Source organism: Falco punctatus, assembly GCF_963210335.1.
Source record: "Falco punctatus genome assembly, chromosome: 9".
Lineage (NCBI taxonomy): Eukaryota > Metazoa > Chordata > Aves > Falconiformes > Falconidae > Falco > Falco punctatus.
Genome location: NC_137589.1, coordinates 40,492,025 through 40,512,019, shown reverse-complemented (window position 1 = coordinate 40,512,019; position 19,995 = coordinate 40,492,025). Strand labels below are relative to the sequence as shown.

Genomic DNA, 19,995 nt, shown 5'->3' with positions numbered 1-19,995 from the left:
GCATTGGAACAGTGCGTCAGTTTTGCCTTGTGCAGGTTTCCAGATTAGTTATGAATGCTGGACTTTTGAGGATCTAAACCCCAAAATTTTGTGTGGGTTTAATGGATGACCTCATGAATTATCCAATTAGTCCCCAGGATATAAAGAACTCTCCAGGTTCCAAATAAATTTGTGGTCTGCAATGCTAGCTGCAGGTCTGTACAGCCTGTAATTCCTAAAGGCAAAAAAACCTTTGTATTTTTACTGGAAGATGACTTTTAGGCAGAAAACTTGTAGTGTTGGTTAGGCTTTTGTATTTAACACAATTGTTCAAGTCTGGTGCATCCCAGATCACCAAAAATGTTGTTTCATGCTTTGTTCTGGGCTTTTCTGTATTGCTTCAGGGAAGAAAAAATACCTTTTCTGTTTAGAGTCCTTTCTTTATTGCACATCCAAACATTTGATATCAGGAGTTCTCTTCTCTGTAGTGAGCTACAGGCCCTGACTTCTCTCTCCTGCCCATATTTTGTGATGTGTTATTCTGGCAGTCTGACAGCAGTTGTCTCTAATTCTTGCTCGATTTTCAACTTCAATTGTAACCTGAGAATTAGCCAGACTGACTTCCACAAGGCAGACTTGCAATCACCTTGCTTGGAAGAGCTGAAGACACTCCGTGTAGACAGTAAGGCCGTAGTATTTACCGAGTCTGGCAAACCTGAGGTTCTGGGTTGGACCAGGCAGGTTGCTGAACCTCTCTCTGAGATGCAGTCTTGGTCCAGTGCATTTCTGTCATTTTTCTAGATGTCCTGAGTCCTGCAGTATTTTGGGTTCAGCACAGACTGTTGCCCCTATCAAAACCCCAGTGACCTGTTCTTTTGTTACTGCTGTGACAATGCATACTCTGCTCATGACTCTTACTAATTTGAAAACCATGGGTTGCAATTTCCTTTAACTACTAACTGCTACTAGTTTAATCTCTTTGTACAGACCTCCTTGGAGTTTAAGACTCCTGGGATGGGGATTATTATTTGTGCCTTGTGGGAAGGAAAAAGCCATCTGCCAATACAACACTCATCCAGAAGGCATGTAACGTATAATAAAATCCCGCCCTCCCATCCACCTTCCCTGCAGAGTGGGTGATTGTATGTTTTTTTACCCTCTGTTCAGAAAAAGGGACGCGGTTATTGGCAGCAGTAGGGGGGCTGCTATATTTATCGAGGCCAAGTGAGCATGGCCTCTTGGTAAGATGGCTTAATGGATTTAGATTGCTAGACTAGGGGAGCTCTTGCCAGGCGTGCACTGGGAGCACGGATAATTAGAGATTGAGAACAAGTATTGCAGGTAAATAATTTTCTGTGTGCAGAATGCATCCTTTATGCGGCTTCTCTGTTTAAGCGTGTGTGTGTTATATTGCTGCCTTATTTTGATGATCAGCTCTAACATATTCAATGTTTTCGGTTTATTTTGCAGGAGCTATTGGTTACATGGGAACAAGTGCCTTTGTTCGTAAAATCTACACTAATGTGAAAATTGATTAAGGAAATAAGAAAATTGAACTATGGATCAGCTCCTGTTTTCATGGGGATGAACTTGCACAACATAAAGCGCGAGAAGAGATTTGGGTTTTAACACTGGGCACTATATCGGTCTCCATTTTGTGGATGGCTTAAAGTAACATCTATTTCATTGATCCTAGGTTCTTACTGACTGCTTTCTCCAACTGTTCACAGCAAATGCTTGGATTATATGCAGTAGGCATTACTACAGTACGTGGCTAATCTTCCCCAAAAAAACCCACAAAAAAACAAAAAACCTAGCTCATTAAAGATGAATAGGCTAGCTCTCTTCAGTGAAGAGGACAAACGGTTTATTTAAAGCATTTGTTCCATTCAATAAAAAGAGGGAAACTTGGCTGCTAAAACTACTTGATTAGTAGTCTTCCTGGTACTTAACATTTCTAAATTATGTAAAAATGAGGTTCCAGAAAGATTACTCTTCTGATTTTTACTGCCATTGCCAGGATAAGGAGGTATGTTTTATATTTTGACTCCAGGTGCTTTTTGGTTTATTTGCAATATCAACTATACCCTACACTCATTTGTTTAAAAAATAATTTAAAAATATATAAAAAACCCATATGCATGTAATATATCAGCTATTGTTCTAGTTGGACCAACTTCCCTTTATTTATCTTTAAAATAATATCCAGCTACATCTTAAATCCATCCAAAGAAAATACAGTCTAAAGACGGGATGTGTTCTCTGCAATGCAATTTACTGTACAGTTAGAAAGCAAAATGTTAAATGGGGAGGACTGTTTGGTTTTTTAATAAACACTTTGAAGTGTAGATTAAAACAAAACCCAACATTTTAACTGAATGTCTAAAGTGATTCTCCTTTTTTCCAAGTTAGTCTTGGTTTTTTTTTTGGGTTTTTTTTTTTTTTCTTGGTTTTTTTTTTTTTTTTTGTTTGGGTTTGAATGAAGATTTTCCTTTAGACATTATACAAGGGGTAATAAGTGTATATAAACATTAAATAATGTAACTTAGGTGTAGATCCCAAATGTATTTGGATGTACAGATTTACTACAGAGTACTTTTCTGATGATTCGGTGTAAAAATGTGTGAATTTGGGTGGCTTTTTACATCTTGCCTGCCATTGCATGAAAAGTTGGGGTTTCTTCACAATGTGTGTATGTCATGCTTTTCTGTTCTATTTCCTTTCTCAAGCTCTTACAGGAATTAAATTTGTAATTTAGAACATTTTCATTTTTGTTAATCCTATCTGGACACTTGTATAACATCAAAAAGCACCGTTGCTTTAGAGTGTTCAGAAAACTAAAATAAACTTTTCAGACAAAAATGTTCTGACTCTGAAAATAGATGAGTTTGCAACTGAAGATGTTTGAAAAGGCAATACTGCTGAACGCTGGTTTCTGTACACAATATTAATGTGGTTTTCAAATATCAAAGCCCCATGCTTTGAATTCAGAATTTGCTAACAACTGCGTTGTACAGTACAGCTCCAAAGTGGATGACCAGCCCCAAAAGATTCTTCTTGGCTGAACTGTTTGTGGAGAAGTCTGTTTTGTGATCCAACTAGTGTACTGAGAAAAGTGGGGGTAAGCGTGGACTGAAATAAATGGGCAAATAAAGGTTAAGTTTCTAAGATGACTGTTAATTATGCACTGTATTTAGCTAGAAATAGCCTGAATGTGTTTGTGACAGATACGAGAGCTGGTTGGCTTGATTTTTTTAATTTTTTTTCCTAGGCATCTGCCACATAGGGATGTTTTCCTCAGTGTGGCTGTTTGAAATAGAGCATCTGCCATGGAGAAGGGAACTTCCAGAATGTAAAACAATGAGCAAAGTGTTTTTATTGATTAGCACTGTATTGTCTCTATATAAAAAGTACTGATAATACAGTGGCCACAGTGAGAAACAACCGTGCTTTGGCAGGGTTGGGTTGGAGGCTGGGGGAGCTGAACTGTTAGGTAACAGCGAGAAGCAGCGCATCTTGCTGTGTATGGCTTATGAAAAGTATCTGAGCTTTCAGCTCTGATTTCCCTGGCCAATTTTAACCAATCTGTCAGAAAATAATTAAGTTTTGCTTCAAGTGAATGGTTGGTGCCTGTAGCTGAACACTGCTGTTTAACAGATTTTTTTTTTTTTTTTTTTTTTAAAGCACAGGCTGATTTTAAGATGAGCTTACAAACTGGGTCAACAGCTTGTTTTCCTTTGTTCCAAAACATGGAGACTTAAAGCAAAGATGGGTTTTGTACCAGTTCTTGCTAGTGCGTACAACGGTGGGAAGCCCTCTTTTCACCCATGTTCTTCTAAACCTGAAGTGAGAAGCCATTATCTCCACACAATAAATACATTAAGTACTCCACCGAGATACAAGTTTTTTAAAGGGAGTATTTTGATAATGGGTCTGTTTCTCTATTTAGAGCACTGCTATGTGATTAGTCTTTCAGAAATGTCACTAAACCGTTTGTGAATTTCATTTAATCACTTTTTAATGCCACAGAATGGTGGGCTGCCTATTTGCTTTCTCTATCCTCTGGCATTATTAGCTTTTGCATATCCAGGTAGTATTGTATAGCTTTTAAAGTGACATTGAAAAGATACTTACTGCACAGGCATTGCTTTTGTTTCTGCAAGCACGTTCCTCTGGAGAAGTACTGTGTTTAAATAATTGACATTTTTATACTTCCACCCTAGCACATGAGTGAGTTGGGGGGTTGCGTTGTTTTCCCCCTGCGGTTTGGTTTCTGAAAGAGTGCAAAATGCGGCTGGTTTTCAACAGCTTGTCTTTCTGGTTACTCCTTGGGGCAAGGCTATTTATTTGCCCCTCAAAAACTGTGGGTATAGCTTCAACCATCTCGCTTATATAGAATTCAGAAGCTCTCTGCTTAGATGATGTAGTCCTTCCTCTTTTATGGAAGAAATAAAGATCTTACAGCCAACACTCCTCTTTCCATGGTTGTTTCTTAGGAGTTTCTGGTTCTTGAATTCAAGCGGTTTTGGTACCTCTTCAGCTGGCCGCCTGGTGCTTCTCTTCCCACTTCTGGTACAGAGGCCAGAGAACTGGGAAAATCGTTCCGTAGCAACAGCTGATCTTGATCAAATGCTTTAGGTAAATACAACTGTAAATCTTTTCAGTTGAGGCAGAGTGCATATAGAAAGCACCTCTGGTACTTTGTGTATGAAAAGTGCTGAACACTGAGTCAGAGATAATGGAGACTGCAAATAAACGTTACGTTATGCTCTCTTTTAGATGTGTGCATGTTTTGAAGCAACAGTGTTTATTAATTCCTCTCTTGAATTACATTCCAAAGTGTGTAAAGGACACATAATTAAACTGTTTTCTGTATGATAGTTTAGTTGCATTTCTCTAACAAGTTTCAGGCTGAAAAAGAAAACCAAACCCTAATGTGTTTTACACTCCTGGTGCTAAAAGTAGGTAAGATTGATGGCACATTCTTATTGCTGTCATTGTGCAGAGGTAACACAAATGAGAAAGTTACATTTTGCTCTGGCTTCAGCATCACCAGCATCTAGCCAAATTTGCCCAGTAAAGTATACACACTTTCACTGAAAACAGCAAAACTGCTGAACTGAGTGCATCAGCAATTTCTCCACTGGAATGTATCCGGAAAGCATAACCTCAGGAAAAACAAGTTTCCTCTGTGGTCTGTGGACAAGTAAACTGAACAGTAGAGCTAGAGTTGAGGGGTCCTCTTATCTTGAATTAGTTCTTAATTGTGCAGCTTGTGGTTCATTTTAAGAGTCAGTTGGAACTGTAGGTTGGAGGAGGATACTCGTTTTGGATCTCTTGGATCTTCTGTAGCCAAATGGTAGTGGCAGCTCTGCAAGGGCTGTTAGCGCTGCTGCTGTCTGGAACAAGTATCTTAGCAGGGTTACCACCAAACCCGTGAAAGGCCCTGCTGTTGTGGGACTTCTGTTGGAGTAAAGCCATGCTTTAAAATTTTGAAGCGGTGCGTTCATGGCTTGCATTCTTCAGGAGCGTTTTTTTTTGTTTGTTTGTTTGTTTTAAAGTAATTTGTTTTCCAAAGCCTTGCAAAAGAACATTTGCTTTTTGCTAGATAGCTTCAGTGAGAAAATTATCCTCATTTTCTGAGGAGACATCGGCGTGCAAGTTCTACAAGTAGTTCCTCGCATCTCGCAGCTTTATCCAGGAAGTGCTCTTTCAGTTGGGGGAAGGGGCTGTTACAGTACTTACTTTCATGACTAGTTCTGTGGTTCTGAAATCTTTCTTCAGTTTTGGGGTTATGGCATGTGAGGGGTGGGAAAGATAATGAAAAAGGTGGGAGAACCCGTGAACCTGGAAGGCTTTGTGCAGGTCCAATAAATCCAAGCAGTTCGTGGAGAGAATTGCTTTAAAGGGCACACACTCGGGAGGGAAAAGGGTAAGAAAAGGCTGGTTTACCTGGCAGACTGACCAATTTCAAGGGCAGGTGATGCATTTGCCGTTACGGTCTCGTTGCCCCCAGCCCCTTGCCAGTTACAGCCGTTTTGTTGTCACCAGTCTGTTTGCTGTGGTGCAAGGCTTTAAGCCATAAACTGAGGATTCATTTGCCACGAGCAAGGGAGATGACGTTAGTTACTACCAGCGTTTTTGGCTTATTGACGGGTTAATTTTCCTGCCAGCTCCTAGTAATACAATACAGAACAGTGCTGAATGTCTCTGGAGGTTCTACCGTGCTGAGGCTTCGTTTTTGTAAACCAGACCGCCGGGAACTGCCCCCACCCTCTGGGCAGATACCGGGACCTTGGGTTTGCAGCATTCCAGACCGTAACTGTTGAAGTTGTGCTTATCCTTCAGCTGGTGTTGCATGAGTACAGCATTCCAGAAAATATATGCCTTTTTGGAGTAGAGAGTTTACATGCAATAAATAAGCCACCTAATTTTACAGAAGTTGTTTTTGTGTTTTCTAACATCACGAGATGTGCTTATGCCTGTGGTGCAGCACTGAACTCCAGGAAGGGTCTGTGGCTGCTCCTTCTCGCTTCCCAAAGGTTTGTCCCAGGAATTCTGGAGTTCTGTGATGTAGTAAAGCGCTAGAGAAGGTACGGTGGTGTTCTGGGCTACTAGAGGTGAAACCTTCCTTTGAGTTCATTTTACATTATTCGTTGACTCTGAACTGCTGGTCTTGGTTTAGCTTTATCACTTTATTGGGCTTAGGAAAATGGATTATTTTATTAGCTCAGCGCGAGGCTTGCTTTGCTACAGAGGTGTAGCTACAAGAATGGGATGGAAATTTTCTCCTCATTACCAATCCCTGGCCAGATTTGGCAGATGAATTGGTGAACATTGCCTTCTGTAAAGAGATTTGACAGTTTTAAAGAGGCAGAGACACATTTACCTGCAAGAATTGGAGACTTACAATAAAATACCAAAGAGATGCTGGTTTAGGTTGCTTAAGTTCTGCATTTGGACACCAGAATCATTTTTAGTAATTTGAATTACTTAGCTGAAAGTTGATTTTTGCTGAGATTTTTTTTCCCCTGTTTATCTCGCTACTAGAGAGTGATCCAACGCCCACCTTTGAATCTGGAAGGTACCACATTTTAAAATTGTATGTATAGCAAAATAGATAACAAAAAAGGAAATTGCTGTTCCTCTTTTGGGCCACCTAAAGAGTGACATGTAGAGAGGAACCTATTTTAGAACAGCACTTGCCTAACAAGGGGAAATACCTGCATGTTCCATGCCACAGCCAGCTCTGTGCTTTGGATGATGTTACTACAGATAAACGTACATATGGAACTGCTGTGCAGAAACTGTAATTAGCGATGTTCTCAAAGGCAATTGTCCATGGAGCAGCATCTCTGCTTTTGTGAGAGATTCATTAAATGTCTGCCCACCGTTGTGAAACGGCCCAAACTCGGGCAGCACAGGCTGCCGGCCTCTGAAGGGCGCCTGCGGGTGAGCAGGTGAGTGCAGCTTACCTCGTCTTCCTCTTGTAGCAGAGGCTTGGAGAAATGTTTTTACTTTCCCAAATCTGTCCGAGGAGAGAGAAAAACATGATTTAAGACAGATTTTTTTTTCCCTATGGCAAAAAACACTTTGGAAAGACCAGTGGATTTGCCTTTCAGGATTTTGAACTGATGGATGCATTTCCAAAGGTGTTCCTGTGCCCTCCTGCCTCGCCGAAACCACAATGTTGCTCAGTGCTGGCCAGGTGCAGCTGGCTCCTGCACGACCCCTGGAAATGGGTTTAAGTGCTCTAATGAAACACCAGTTTGACCTGCCTCAATGTGGGAGCCAGTGTTCAAGTCAAAATTAGTACTTAGGTGAGACAGCTCTCGCTCCCTGCCCCCCACAGCTTGTCTTTGACTGTGGCTCAAAAACACCCCCCAGGCGGCTGGAGCTTCCGCATGTGGCTCAATGTCCACAGCTGCTTTGGTGAGGAAAGGGATTTTTTCCTCCTAGCTTCCCAAAGCCTCGCTGCTCATGCCTGGCCAGGCTGTGCTGTTTGATCAGGGCTGTTAATGCACAGGTGGACATGCCCGTGGCTGCAGCGGGCACTCTACAGTGGGTCTCAGAGCCCTTGGAACACGTTCCAGCACGTATGTGTCAGCACCTGTAAAGATTCCTTCTGGGCAGTGAATCATTTAACCTTGCGAGAAGTATTTCCTGGGTGGCAGTGCAATAAAACTGGTTAAAAAAAAAAAAAAAAATGAGCACCCCTCCCCAACCTACTGCAAGAGAGACTGAAATGGGGGGGCGGAGTGGGGGGGATGGGGGGCAAGATGCATTTTATCAGCTGGATTTGTCAATGACTGTGGTCAAGCTGGTGAAGGAGGGGGTGTCCTGGGAGGGGGTGACCCCAGGAGTGATGGGGGAGTTAAGAGCAATAGACCGCTGGTGCGAACAGGGTGGGGAGAATGGGCAAGAGGAGATGGGGAAAGTGAGCAGGCTTCACCGGGGTGGGAGCCTGTAAGGGTCCCCGCAGGGTGCAGGAGCCCTCGCTAGGGTGTCGCGAGGCAGAGGGAGGTGATGGCTCTCAGGGTGCCCCATGGTGCTGCAGCCACGGTGGTTCCCTACCAAAGCCGAAGCACCGCAGTAGGTGTGCGCAGGGCGAGGGGTACGGGAAGTGCAGAGGGAGGAGAGCGCTCCGGGTTCAGAGGGATGTGCTCCAGCTCCCCGGGGCTCCACCTGCCCTCGCAGTGGTCATGTGCCTGGGGGAAGAATTATTTTACCACATTTGGGGAGCAAAGGGAGACCAGGGGAGGCCATCTCTGTATGTAAACCTGGGGATGGCCAAGGGACCGGCAGTGGGACAGGCCCCAAGGTGTGGTGCCTCCATCGCTTTGTTAGATCTGAGGGACCCAAGTGCTGGCAGCAGGGAGGAAGCAGGTCTTGTGGAAGAGCGAACAAACTGGTGTGTGTGTATTGGCCTCGAGACATGTTGTGTGCAGGGATATTCCCTCAGCGCCAAGTAGCTCCCGCACAGCTTTGCTTGTGGATGCTGCTCGGAAAGAGCTGTGTGCATTCTTGCTCAGTGAGGCTTGAAAAGGCGGCGGATGTTGTTTGCATGCGTTGGGCGGGAGGGGATCCTGCCCAGGGAAAGGCTGCCCTTGGCAGCGATGGATACGGATCGTTTTGTTTTCAGATGGTTGACTGTTGGTGCCATCAGCTGCGCTGCTGGCGTGAAACTTATTGCTTTACCAGCTCAGATGGAAAAGAGACTTTCCCAGGGCTGTTATGTCCCTTGTTTGCGCTGATGTGGCACCTGCCAACAGAGGCGACACGAACGATCCCGTGAAGGGCAGGCAGCAGTCGTCCCAGTGCACTGCTCTGGCTGCCTGCTGCAAAGCACCACAGTGGGTACTGACAGCCGTTTCTGGAAGGGCCGGGCAGCATGTTCGGGATTTCCAGAGCCTGCTGTAGCGGGGTGGCTTTTTTGTTTGTGTGTGGGCAATAGTAACAGACTCCTCTGAGCTCCCTCACAGGCTCATTCTGATTGTGCAAGTAAAGATCCACAGTTGATTTTGCTCCCTTCCTCCTTTAAAGCTGTAGGATGTCTTCTCATAAGTCTATCCACATCTGTAACAGAGCTTCTGTATGCAGAAGAGGTTGGGCTCACCAACGTAGGTTGCCATCCTGGAAGAGGTTAACAAACAGTGTTCATGGGGTCAGGAGATTTTGCCCTTAGTGGTGACTGCCCGGATCCCACGCTGCGGACGAGGGCAGTGCTCGCGCCGCTGCTCAGTGATGCCAATGGAGGAAGCTGCTGACCCACCCTCGCAGGCTTTCAGGCTTTTCTTTTGCAGCTTCCCACACCCTCTCAGGAGGCAGCACTGCCAGGACCCTCTCCACAGAATGAAGAGCACCTCATGCCGTTCTCTTGCAAGAACTAGGGGTTCTTCTGAAGCACAGGGGGGCAATCAGCCTTTCCTTTTAAAATAATCATTGGGCTCCACTGTTTGTCTGACAAAACCACAGAAAGTAGCAACCTACTGCAGAAAAAGTGAACGTTGTTAGGGCTAGCGTGTATATGCGCAGCATAAAACTCAAGGAACTGATCTGGTTACCTTACCAAGTTTATCCTGATGGGTGTTTGTCTACATTCCTCTTCAAAAACCTGCAGTGCTGGAAACTCCCGTCATTCTTCACGGCAATCTGCTCCAGGGCTTCTCTGTTCTACTGGTAGAAGTCGTGCTTGAAACATAACCCTTCCGTGCTCTGGCTGATGCTTGTTCTTCCTTTACAGATGCAGAGAGGTCCACTGTCTTTTCGTCTGTCCTCCACACAGATCTCAGCTCAGGGCTTCCAGAGTGGTACCTAAACCCCCCGGTAATCTTCTGCTATGGTGGTGAAAGCAGGAGCAGCAGCAAGATGCTTCTATGCCCCTGAGGCGTGGAGTGCCAAAGTGGTTTCCAAAATTGCCTTTCTTTCATGATCTCTGTTCGGGGCGTGCCTCAGCGGATGGGGCAGCTGTGTCTCAGACCTCAGCGAGCCTGGCACTCCCGCAGGGCTCCTGCACAAGGTGCCCATAGTCTCTATGCTTGATCTCAACAGGTGGGTTTGGTGTTATAGCTCCAGCTTGGTGACCACCGGCAGGAGGAGTGAAGGGCAGAGGGTCTAGAATGGGCATCCTCAGGGAAAGCAGGTGGCCAGGCAGCTGGCTTGCTGCCCGGTGTTAGCACTAAGTCCTGGTCACAGCCTTGACTAGCCCATTGAAATGTGTTCTTGTTGTTCCTGGTTTCCTCTTGTTTTGCCAAGACTGGCCAGAGAAAATCCGAGGCATTTCCCACGTGTGTTTCCTTTTCCTGCCCTGTGAGTGACAGCGCCCAGCGCAGCCTGGGATGTTCCCTCATGGGTGACCCAGACTCTCCCCCCTGCTGATCCCTGTCCTTAGGGTTTCTTCCTTGATCCTCTGGGACTCTCTTGGAAGCAGAAAGCGGAGGAAACGCAGTGTGTCTTCTGCTCAGCTGTTGCCAGAGCGGCTGGTGTTGAAGGCTAAGCGCAGGTCTGGGGTGTGGGCTGTGCCTCCTCGGTGCTACAGAACATCGATGGAGAACGTGATGCTTGGGAGGGAAAGTGGCAACTCCCGCCGGCCCCCCTGCCCCTCGGGGGGATTCTCCCACGTGCTCCCCCCCGACGGGTCTTTGCCTTTACCCAACGGGCTTTTCACCGGCTATAGAACACTTTAGTGCGTTCGATCAGTGGAGCCTTTGCCGTGGTCCTCATGCCAGGGTTTGATGCAGCCTTTTTGGCCTCTGTGAAGGTTGGGAGAGGATGTTTGTTTCCCAGCTTTATCTTCTCTGGGAAGCCAATATGAAACGGGGTGGCAGGGGGGCGAGGGGAGGCAGGACCAGGTTTCTGCAGCCTGGGCCACCGCCAGGGAGATGCTTGAATCAGGTCGTGCCTTTCCATTCTGGGGCTTCCCCCACTGCTGGAGGCCAGGAGCAACGACTTTATGGGTGCTGCTGGCGAGCCACCATCTGCTCGAGGGCCAGAGCAGTGCAGGGGGCACTGCTGCAGGGTCCCACGGTGGAGAGTGGGAGGGGGTGGCCGAAGGGGCAGAGAGGCACAGGGGGGCCATGGGGTCACCCCAAGGACCCCGCACTGGCTAGCACAATTGTCATCACCAGCATAGCCCCATGCTGGCCTTGCCTGATGCCACATCTGCTAAGCGGCTGTATTGCTGCTACCGGCTGTACCCCACGGTGAGTGGGGGCTGCAGGCTGTACCCCACACTGCAAGCTTTACCCCGTACTGTGCTGTACCCCATGGTGCGTGGGGGGCCCCCATGCTGCGGGCTGCACCCCCCCAGTGAGCGCTGCCCAGGACACACTGCAGCCTGGGGAGGGGGGCCATGGCACGGGCTCCCCCTCGCACCCACCCACCTGCCTGCCACCCCCCAGCCTAGAGCCCCCCCAGCAGCCCTGGGAGGTGGGTGCTGCCCGGGCGCTTTGTCCCGGCCTGGGTCGTTGTGCCCGGTCTTGGTTTTTTTTTTTTTCCTTTCTCTCCATCCACGGCCTCGCAGCTGTGCTTACGGCAGGGTCTGAGGCTGCAGTGGGAAATGTTGTTTCTGCTGGCAGCGGGTGAGCTGCTTCTCGTTGGCTGCCCCCAAAGTGATGGTTATCATGAGAGAAAATAATAATAATAATGATAATAACTTAAAAAATGTAAATAGTAAAAATAATGAAAATAGTAAAAATGATTAAAAAATAAAATGAAAATGATGAAAAAATCAAGAAAATTAAAATGACGAAAAAGAAGATGAAAATGATGGGAAAATAAAATAATGAAAATTATGAAAAAAGAGAATAATAAAAATGACAAAAAAGACTAAAAAAGAAAAAAGATAATATAAGAAAATATAAAAAGAAAAAAGGAAATGATGAAAAAAGAAAAAATTATGAAAAAGAAAATGATGAAAGAATTATGAAAATAGTAAAAGGGTGAAAATGGTGAAAAAAGACAATGATGAAAACGGTGAAAAAGAGAAAACGATGGAAATGGTGAAAGCACTGAGAAAGCTGCGAATGATGAAGATGACGAAGGAGAGCAGCCCGCGATGCTGCTGCCGCTCCCGTTCCCCCGCCTGGTTCGGCGCCCGAGCGCGGCGGCGGGAGCGGGAGCAGCTCCCCGGGTCGGGGGGCCTGGGCCCTCCGGGGGCGGGGCGGGGGCGCGAGCGCGGAGGCGATTGGCCGCGGCGCGGTGAGTGGCAGGCGGCCCCGCCCCCCGGCGCGGCGGGCCCGGCAGTGCCCGCAGCCCGCAGCCCGCCGCTCGCGCCGCCGCTATGTGCCGCGGGGCCGCCGCGCTCCGCCGCCTGCTGCCGCTGCTGCCGCTGCTGCTGCCGCCCGCCGGGCCGCCTGCCGCGGCGGGGGGGGAGCCGGGGACGGCGGGGGAGCCCGTGGAGTACCGCGACCCCTGCAAAGCCGGTAGGGGAGCGGGTGGGATGCAACTCCGGGAGAAGTTTGCGGTGGCGGGCAGGTGGCACCGCCGGGCGCTGCTCGGTGCCCCGCCGGCACCCACCCCGGCCGGGACTCCCCCGGCACCCGTGCCTCCTCCCCAACCCCGCCGGTGCGGGGGTTCCCGGCCGCCCCCCAGCCTGGACCCCCTGCCCCGTTAGCTGCGGGCCGCGGCACGGCGGGGGCTGAGGAGCGGGGCCGCCCCCGCTCCCCCCGGCCCCGGGCTCCCCCCACCTGTTACCCGGGGAGGCTGAGAGCGGGCGCTGCCGCCGGTGGGGCTTTGGTGTGTCCCGCCCCCCCCGCAGCTTTCTCTGTGCGTCTGTGCAGCCGGTTGGCAGCCGTTTGAACCTGTCCCGGGGTCCGGTCCTCGGGGGGGAAAGCAGGAGGCGGCGGGGGACACCGGGCCGCACCGGCCCCTCGCGGGCAGCCCCACACCGGCCGCCCCCCCGCCGCTGCCCGGGTGCAGGCTCCCGCATTCCTCCGAAGCCCCGGCGGCGCCCGCTATCCCTTTTCCCCAGTTTTCCGTTCTGCTGTTAGACCGCACTGGGCTGCTCCCGAGCCCGCTGGGACCCTCCTCACACGTTTGGTTTCTCCGAGAGCTTCTGTCATCCCTAATGTCTTCATTCGAAGGGGACGCGACCCCCGGGTTCCCTTTGGAAGCGGGGGATGGGGCACTCCCGGTGTGCCTCTTGCTCCTCTGGGATCCGGCGACCGTCTTCCGAATCGCTTCGCCGCCGGGAATTCGGTGGTCGGTGCCTCGTCAGCCTTGTTCCCTTTATGGATAACTTTGCACGAAGTCCTATTTTCTTAATAACGCAGGAATCGAGAAAAGGAAGGAGCCGGTGTGCGGTGGCCTTGGTCTGCCTCGAGCCAGGGCTTTGTCCCCCGGCACTCTCCCCGCTGTCCCCGCTGTCCGTTGCGATAGCCTCCCGTGTTATCAGCTCCCTCCTGGCCGCTTGTAGGGGACCCGCGGCCGTATCTGCTCGCAGAGACGAGCTCAGCCAAGGCGGCGTCTCCCAGAGGCCCCCTGCCCAGCACAGCTACTTGTTTAACTGGCCTCGCACGCGGGCTATGCTGTGTGTGGGGCTTTTATTGCAAAATTCAGCGCAGTCCTCTTCACAGAGTATTTTTTGCAAGAAACATTCCCTTGATCTAACTCATCAGTGATTTGATACGTGGTTTGGTGGCTTTTTAAAAATTCCTTTTAGTCAATATGGGACCCAGCCCACCCAAACATGCTTTACTGTCTTTGTGTCTCCTTCTAAATGGTAATGAATCCGTCTCTCTCTCTTTCCAGTGAAACTAGTTGTTAGAGATACGGCTATGGCTCAGACCTGGAGAGCTGCAGGTACAGTGCTTTGGCCTTCCCATCGGAAAATGTGTTATCCTTGTTTTGTCCCCAGAAAGTACAGCATCGTCTCTGGTGTGCCCTGCTTGCACTGGGGACCGTTGGGTATTCCTGCCAGGGCAAGCATGTGGAGGGTGAGGAATGCTCCTTTATGGACCACGCAGAGAACGTTTACTTTATTTGACTTACCTACATCAGACAGGAACTTGTGGCAGGACAGGGGGAAAAAAATTATTTCCCCAACCTGGTGTTTACCTGCCTTTGCTGTAAGACCCTTTCTCTCTCCTGTGGTCCCCCATCTTCCAGGCTTTCTGCCTCCCACTTCTGCACGTACACAAGAGCCTGGACTGCCGATGCCAGCCTCCCTTCATTGTGTGCCTTTACCTCCTCTCCTGGTGGGCAGAAAAACCTTCTCTGCGTTATTCCCGTCAATTCAGTTCAGCCAGGATCGGGGGCAGAAATTCTGACTTCTCAGCATTTGCCTCTAATACTTTTCCAGTGTCGTCTTCCCAGTGGAAAGGGAGGGCTGAGCGAGAGCTCTGGAGGGCAGGCGGTGCTTTGCTGGAGCCTGGTGCCTTGCTGGCATTTCTGGCAGCGCCGCACACGCCTGGCTGTGGTGGGGGCTGCCGGCAGCCCAGCCCGGTGCCGCTCTGGCTTTGCCCCAGCCCGCTGGGCTCTCGGCACTGCCCCGTAAACCTGCCTGTGTCGCCCAGCCTGTGCGGGTGTGGGGCAGCACGGTGCCCTCTGCTCGGCTGCAACCGTTTTGACCGGTGAGCACTGTTACTGGTTTTCTGAAGTTTTGGTCTTCTGCAGAAGAAAGAGGCGCTGGCTCTTTAGGTCTGTCCTGGCTGGCTGTGCCTCCTGCCTCTCTGGTCCAATTTCTCTCCATGTGGGCTCTACCAACCTCAGGCGCAGGGCATTTTGAGGACAAGGCACTCCTTACATGCCACCCACCTATCCCGGGGCACTGAATGGCTCCGGTTTTTAAAGTCAGCCCCAAAACAAAGCCAGCAGGACTTGTGCCATGTGGACCCGTGTTAGACCCTGCCTCCCTGCGTCCCCTTGCCTTGCCTTTGCAGTCTCCCTCCTCTTCTAGGACTAGACCATCCACAGAGCTAGGCAGATGTTCGCTGCTGCAAATGCCATCCCAAAGGGTCAGCTCAGCCAAGATTAACGAGTGAAGATGTCCATTTCTGTGCATGAGAGGAGGTGAAGACACCTCTAGTGGAGCCACCCCTCCAAGACTGGCGATGTCAGGGCTGTTGGCAAACACCTGTGCAGAAAACCCCTTGTGCTCTGTCCCCGATGTGCTGTAGCAGCGACAGCTCATCTTGACTTCCCTGGGCCTGGGTTTTGGGACAGCGTCAGTCTGTCTAGAGGCGTGACCGGTGAGAGGGCGATGGTGGCAGGCCTGCTGTGAAAAGCTCAGCTGCCCAGCATGTTTTGTGAGGGAAAGTTTTTGCTGGTTTGTGGAAGCAGAGCTGGCACTGTGAGACTTGTGGTGGTGCCCCCACTGCTGCTGTGAGTGTGGGCTCCGGTGCAGTCTGGTGCCTGCGGGCTGTATGCAGGCTCTTAGCCCGTTGCAAAGACAAACTGCTGCTCCACTTTTACATGCTTTCCAAAGCTGTTAGAACTGTAGTGCTTTACTCCTTTTTTGCTGCAGGCTAATGGCGGTGACCCAGGGGCCGTGATGGATTTAGGTCTGGCAGGTTGTGCAGTGAGAGCTTGCCAGTTCCTCACCCCTGCCGCGCGTGTCCTGAGGTCAAGTGCAGGCTGCTGATGGCTGGGAGAGAAAAGCCTGGCACACGCTCCTCTCTGCTGCGTCAGCTGAGGGGTAAGGATCTCTAGCGGTGGGGCAGGACAGACGGCATGGGGCAGCAATCTCCTCAGTCGCTGCAGCTGCTGGGCTACTGGTGTAAAAGGTGCCCAGTTAGCAGGGTTTGCGTCTGATGGGCTGTAACTCCACTGCTGCTCAGCCCCTGCAATCTAGCTGTTCAGCAGTTCCTTTTCCTAACCTGTGTCTGCTTCCCTGCCCTTTTGATAGGGTGGAAAGAGGGGAAGATGCCCAAGTGGCTGGCAAAGGGGCAGCTGAGGCAGGGCAGCCAGGTTGATTTGCCGGGGCAGGTGACAGTGCTGATGCTGCCAGGTGGCTTTTGCTGAGCATTGCAGCTTATTGGGGCTTTTCAAAGGGAACAGTACAAAGGTTTCTGCTCGGATCTGCTCCGTTACATGTCCGTAAGCCCGGCATGTGCGTTGGATAGATCTGCTGCTTGGAGGGTCCAGCTAAGGATGCCCAGGCCAGGGTGCCGATCTGAGGGTGGCTGCCTGACAGGCAGGCAGCAGCAAGAGCTGTGAGTGCTGGTGAACAGAACAAGTGCATCCTTCTGGGGCTCCTCAGGCAAACTGGAACCAAAGGAATTAAACAGGCTGTAATTTGTTCGGGTAGTTATTTTGGTGCAAGCTTATATGAACTTTAATTTGAGGTGAAGAGCAGAATCTCTGAGGTTCAAAGTGACCTCTGTGGAGATGGTATAGGTCAACTTAAGTCAGCAGCGGGAAGTGGGAGACATAAATGGGAAGGAGAGCTGGGTGCTGGGTGACTCATCCTGTGGATGTTTACAGCTCCATGACCCCCTTCCCTCCAGCAGCAAGCCTGTGACGAGGCTCTTTTCCACTTGCCAAATCAGCAGGTGTGGAGAAAAAAAGCTGTGATTTGCTCTCAGCATCTTGGTTCCTGGGAACTTTGGCTCCTGGCATGGTACCTTCTGTCCTTGGTGAGCTGGAGGTGCAGCACTGCTTCCCAGGGCCTGGCATGTCCCTTGGTAGCACATCTTCCAGGGTGGGGGCTGCTGGGGGTGTCCTGTGTTGGAGCCCCCTGTTTCTGCCTGCTTTTGGTGAGGCCATTTATTCTGCTCTGACACCTTGTGTCTGCACAGCGAGGAGCCTGGCCATGGGCCAGCCTGCACGCCTCGACCCCCGTGCCAAACGGGTGATGTGGTGCTTCTCTTCCGCACAGGCGTTGGTGTCAGGAGAGGGCAGATCTGCCTGTGGGGCTGTCTGCTCCTGAGGCCGGGCTCTGGCTGCCTCAGCATGTCCCAGGTACCCTCCAAGAGGGTTTGCGTGGCTGGGGAGAGCCGGAGTGATCAGGGATCGCAGGTGGATACAAATGAGCCGTGCAAGCCAGTTCAGCTCCTTTCCGCGAGACTTTGATCGGAGAGATGGCTTTTGCTGGGGGTGGGTGCTCTAGAGCAGGCAGAGCCCAGCGTGGGGAGGCTGCGGAGTGGGAGCAGGGCTCTAGCTGGGGGATAGCACCTGGAAAGGGAGTCAGTCTCTATGGATTTTGCGGAGTGTGTAGAAGGGGAAGAACGGGGGCAAGAGGTGTGAGGGGGTACCATTAGGGAGCTGAGCAGCAGTCCCACCTCTCCCATTTTTTTATCCCTAGAAAAGTTGTTAGAGAAGCAGTTTGGCAGCGATGATGCAGCTTTTCCAGCCAAACCACAGCTCCTTCAAGCATGGATGCTGCTTGCCCAGCTGTAGGGTACCACTGTGCATCCATGTTCCTTCTTCACCTGCTGATTTGATCCACCGGCTTCTAAATGCCCCATGCCAGGGGTCTTGTGCCCTGGGCGCTGTCCTGAGCAGCTCTCACAGAGGGACGTAAATAGCATTTGGCTGTCGTCCTGTCCCTCCGAGCTCCCCCCGGTACAGGCAACAGCGCCTTCCATCTGGGAGGAGCAACCCAGTTTGGGTGGCGGTGCAAACATCTGAAGTGGCGTGCAGACATTTCTGTGGGCAACTGAGGAATTAGCTGTTAGGATCTGACAGCCTTGAGGGGGGGATCAAATGAGAAAAGGGAAGAGAGTATCTGCAAAGTCCAGGTGGCTCGGCTATTGATCGGGTTTTGAGGGGGGTGCTGGTGGGATTTTCTGTGCTGGAAGCACAGGTCGGTCACCTTAGCAGGGCAACTTGAAAGCTCTTTGTGGGCTGTGGTGTGGGTCCAGCCCCCTCAGCTCTCAGGAGGGTGCTCCTGCAGGCTCACAGGTTCCTGCTTGGTTTGGCAATGGTGGGAGCACCAGCAGGGCACGAGCCAACCTGCCCTTAGCCTGGGAATCCCAGAATCTTATCTTCATCTTATGGATTTTCCATAAAGCTTTGAAGCCTGTGAGCTGGAGTGGAAAGCCCAGGTGAGCTGCAGTGCAGGTGCCTCTGAGGTGCAGAAGATGGAGGTGGGAGCCCAGGGTTTACCCAAGGGCAGTCCACCTGGCGATGGCCGTGCTGGGAGCCGAGTCCTGCTCTCCTGACATTAGGAGCCATGTAGGCTTCCAGAAAAGAAAGTTTCTTTCATCCTTTCTTTGCCACCAATGCTTACACGTGTGCTTTGAGAGAAGAGTCTGGGACATAACCCAGTCGGTGGGCTCCTCGCTGCTGCTGCAGACATTTAGGGAGGAAGGCGAAAGCTCTTGCCAGCAATGATCCCCCTGATGTTTTTCCCCTAGTCGGTTGCAGGAAGGGTTAAATGCTCGAGGAGGAAGTTGACTGAGACTTTTTGGGTGGTCTGGGAAAGCATGAGAGAACAGACTATCCAGTCTTTAATTTACCTGCTTTGGCGGGGCGAAGGCAGCTGCAGAACGGAAAACAGGTGGGCGAGGGCTGCTGGAGACACTGCCTTCACACGCGTCCAGAGATGCAGCCATTTGCCATCGGGGTGACTGTGTTTTGCACTGAGGTGGAGCTGCAGCAGAAGCTTCCTCCTCAAAGGAGAGTTTTGAGGTGGCTTTTATTTTAACCCTAGCCAAGCACAAGCTAATAATGGCCATGGCTTAAAGAAAAAATAACTGCCAACCATTTTCTTGCAGCTGAGATTCCCCGGTAGAAAAGCCGTTGGCCTGGGGAATTCGAGAGCAAAACTTTACAGTCGCTGGGGAAAAGAAGCACTTGAGATCCGGGTTGGCAGTCTTTGCAGCATTTAGCTGTCTACGTGGGATCTGACAAAAACATGCTTGGTCTTTGACGGTTCTTAGGGTGTGCTGGCTCTGCATGAGATACAACACTGAGTGCTACACCTCCACCTTGGGATTTAGCAATAGGCAGGACAAGGGATGGGCAAATTTAGGACAGCAGGCTTTTTTTCACCCTCCTAAATAAGGCTGGTAGGATGGGGAAGAGGCGCTTGGAGGTGTAATGGATATCTCTCTGCGAAGACCTTGTAGAGTTTTTATGAGCTGTGCAGCCTGGGTGCAGCTCACCGGTGCCTGCCCTTGCCCGCAGCCTGCACAGGTGCCGTCAGTGAAGCCTGTTGCTTCCCCAGGTGTGCTGGGGCACCATCAGTAACTCATACAGCCCCAGACCAAGGCATTCAGGAGCTGTGCTGCAGGTCTTCTAGGCTTCAGAACTCCACAAAGCTGAGGATTTTGGTTCAAGGCACTTGTGTAATTATATTCTACCTTTGCAGTTGTACTCGGAGCTTTTATTTTCTTCCTGTCCCGACCTCCTGCGTAGCGTGCCTGTGCTTTGCTGGACGGCTGGCACAGGAGCTGGCTGTGTTCTCCTGGTAAGCCGCCTCTCTCTCATTGCTGAAGCTGTGCCGGTGTGTGTCTGGCAGGGGAGCGGCTGCTGCCCCAGCCTGGGGAAGAGCTGTGCGGCTGCCGATACCGCTGCAGCGTGTTCAGGCTCACGCGTTCGTACTTGGGGAAATTGCAGGCGCTGCGTGCCTGA

At 50.4% G+C, this 19,995-nt stretch overlaps 2 protein-coding genes across 5 annotated transcripts in view; both read left to right on the top strand.

Moving 5' to 3' along the window:
• TM9SF3 (transmembrane 9 superfamily member 3) overlaps window positions 1-4,449 on the top strand; it is a 50,932-nt gene extending 46,483 nt beyond the window's left edge. Inside the window, exon 15 of the mRNA XM_080400803.1 lies at window positions 1,450-4,449. Within this exon, the coding sequence (XP_080256929.1) occupies window positions 1,450-1,517 (68 nt within the window). The 3' untranslated portion in view covers window positions 1,518-4,449. The remainder of the gene's footprint in view (window positions 1-1,449) is intronic.
• Window positions 4,450-10,758: 6,309 nt separating this feature from the next.
• Window positions 10,759-19,995, top strand: part of TLL2 (tolloid like 2) — a 94,877-nt gene continuing 85,640 nt past the window's right edge. For 2 of the 4 annotated variants that reach the window (XM_080400793.1, XM_080400790.1), the window contains exons 1-2: window positions 10,759-12,902; window positions 14,230-14,280. In XM_080400793.1, coding sequence (XP_080256919.1) covers window positions 12,761-12,902; window positions 14,230-14,280 — 193 coding nt within the window. In that variant the 5' untranslated portion in view covers window positions 10,759-12,760. The remainder of the gene's footprint in view (window positions 12,903-14,229; window positions 14,281-19,995) is intronic. The other 2 variants (XM_080400794.1, XM_080400791.1) reach the window with 1 other exon arrangement.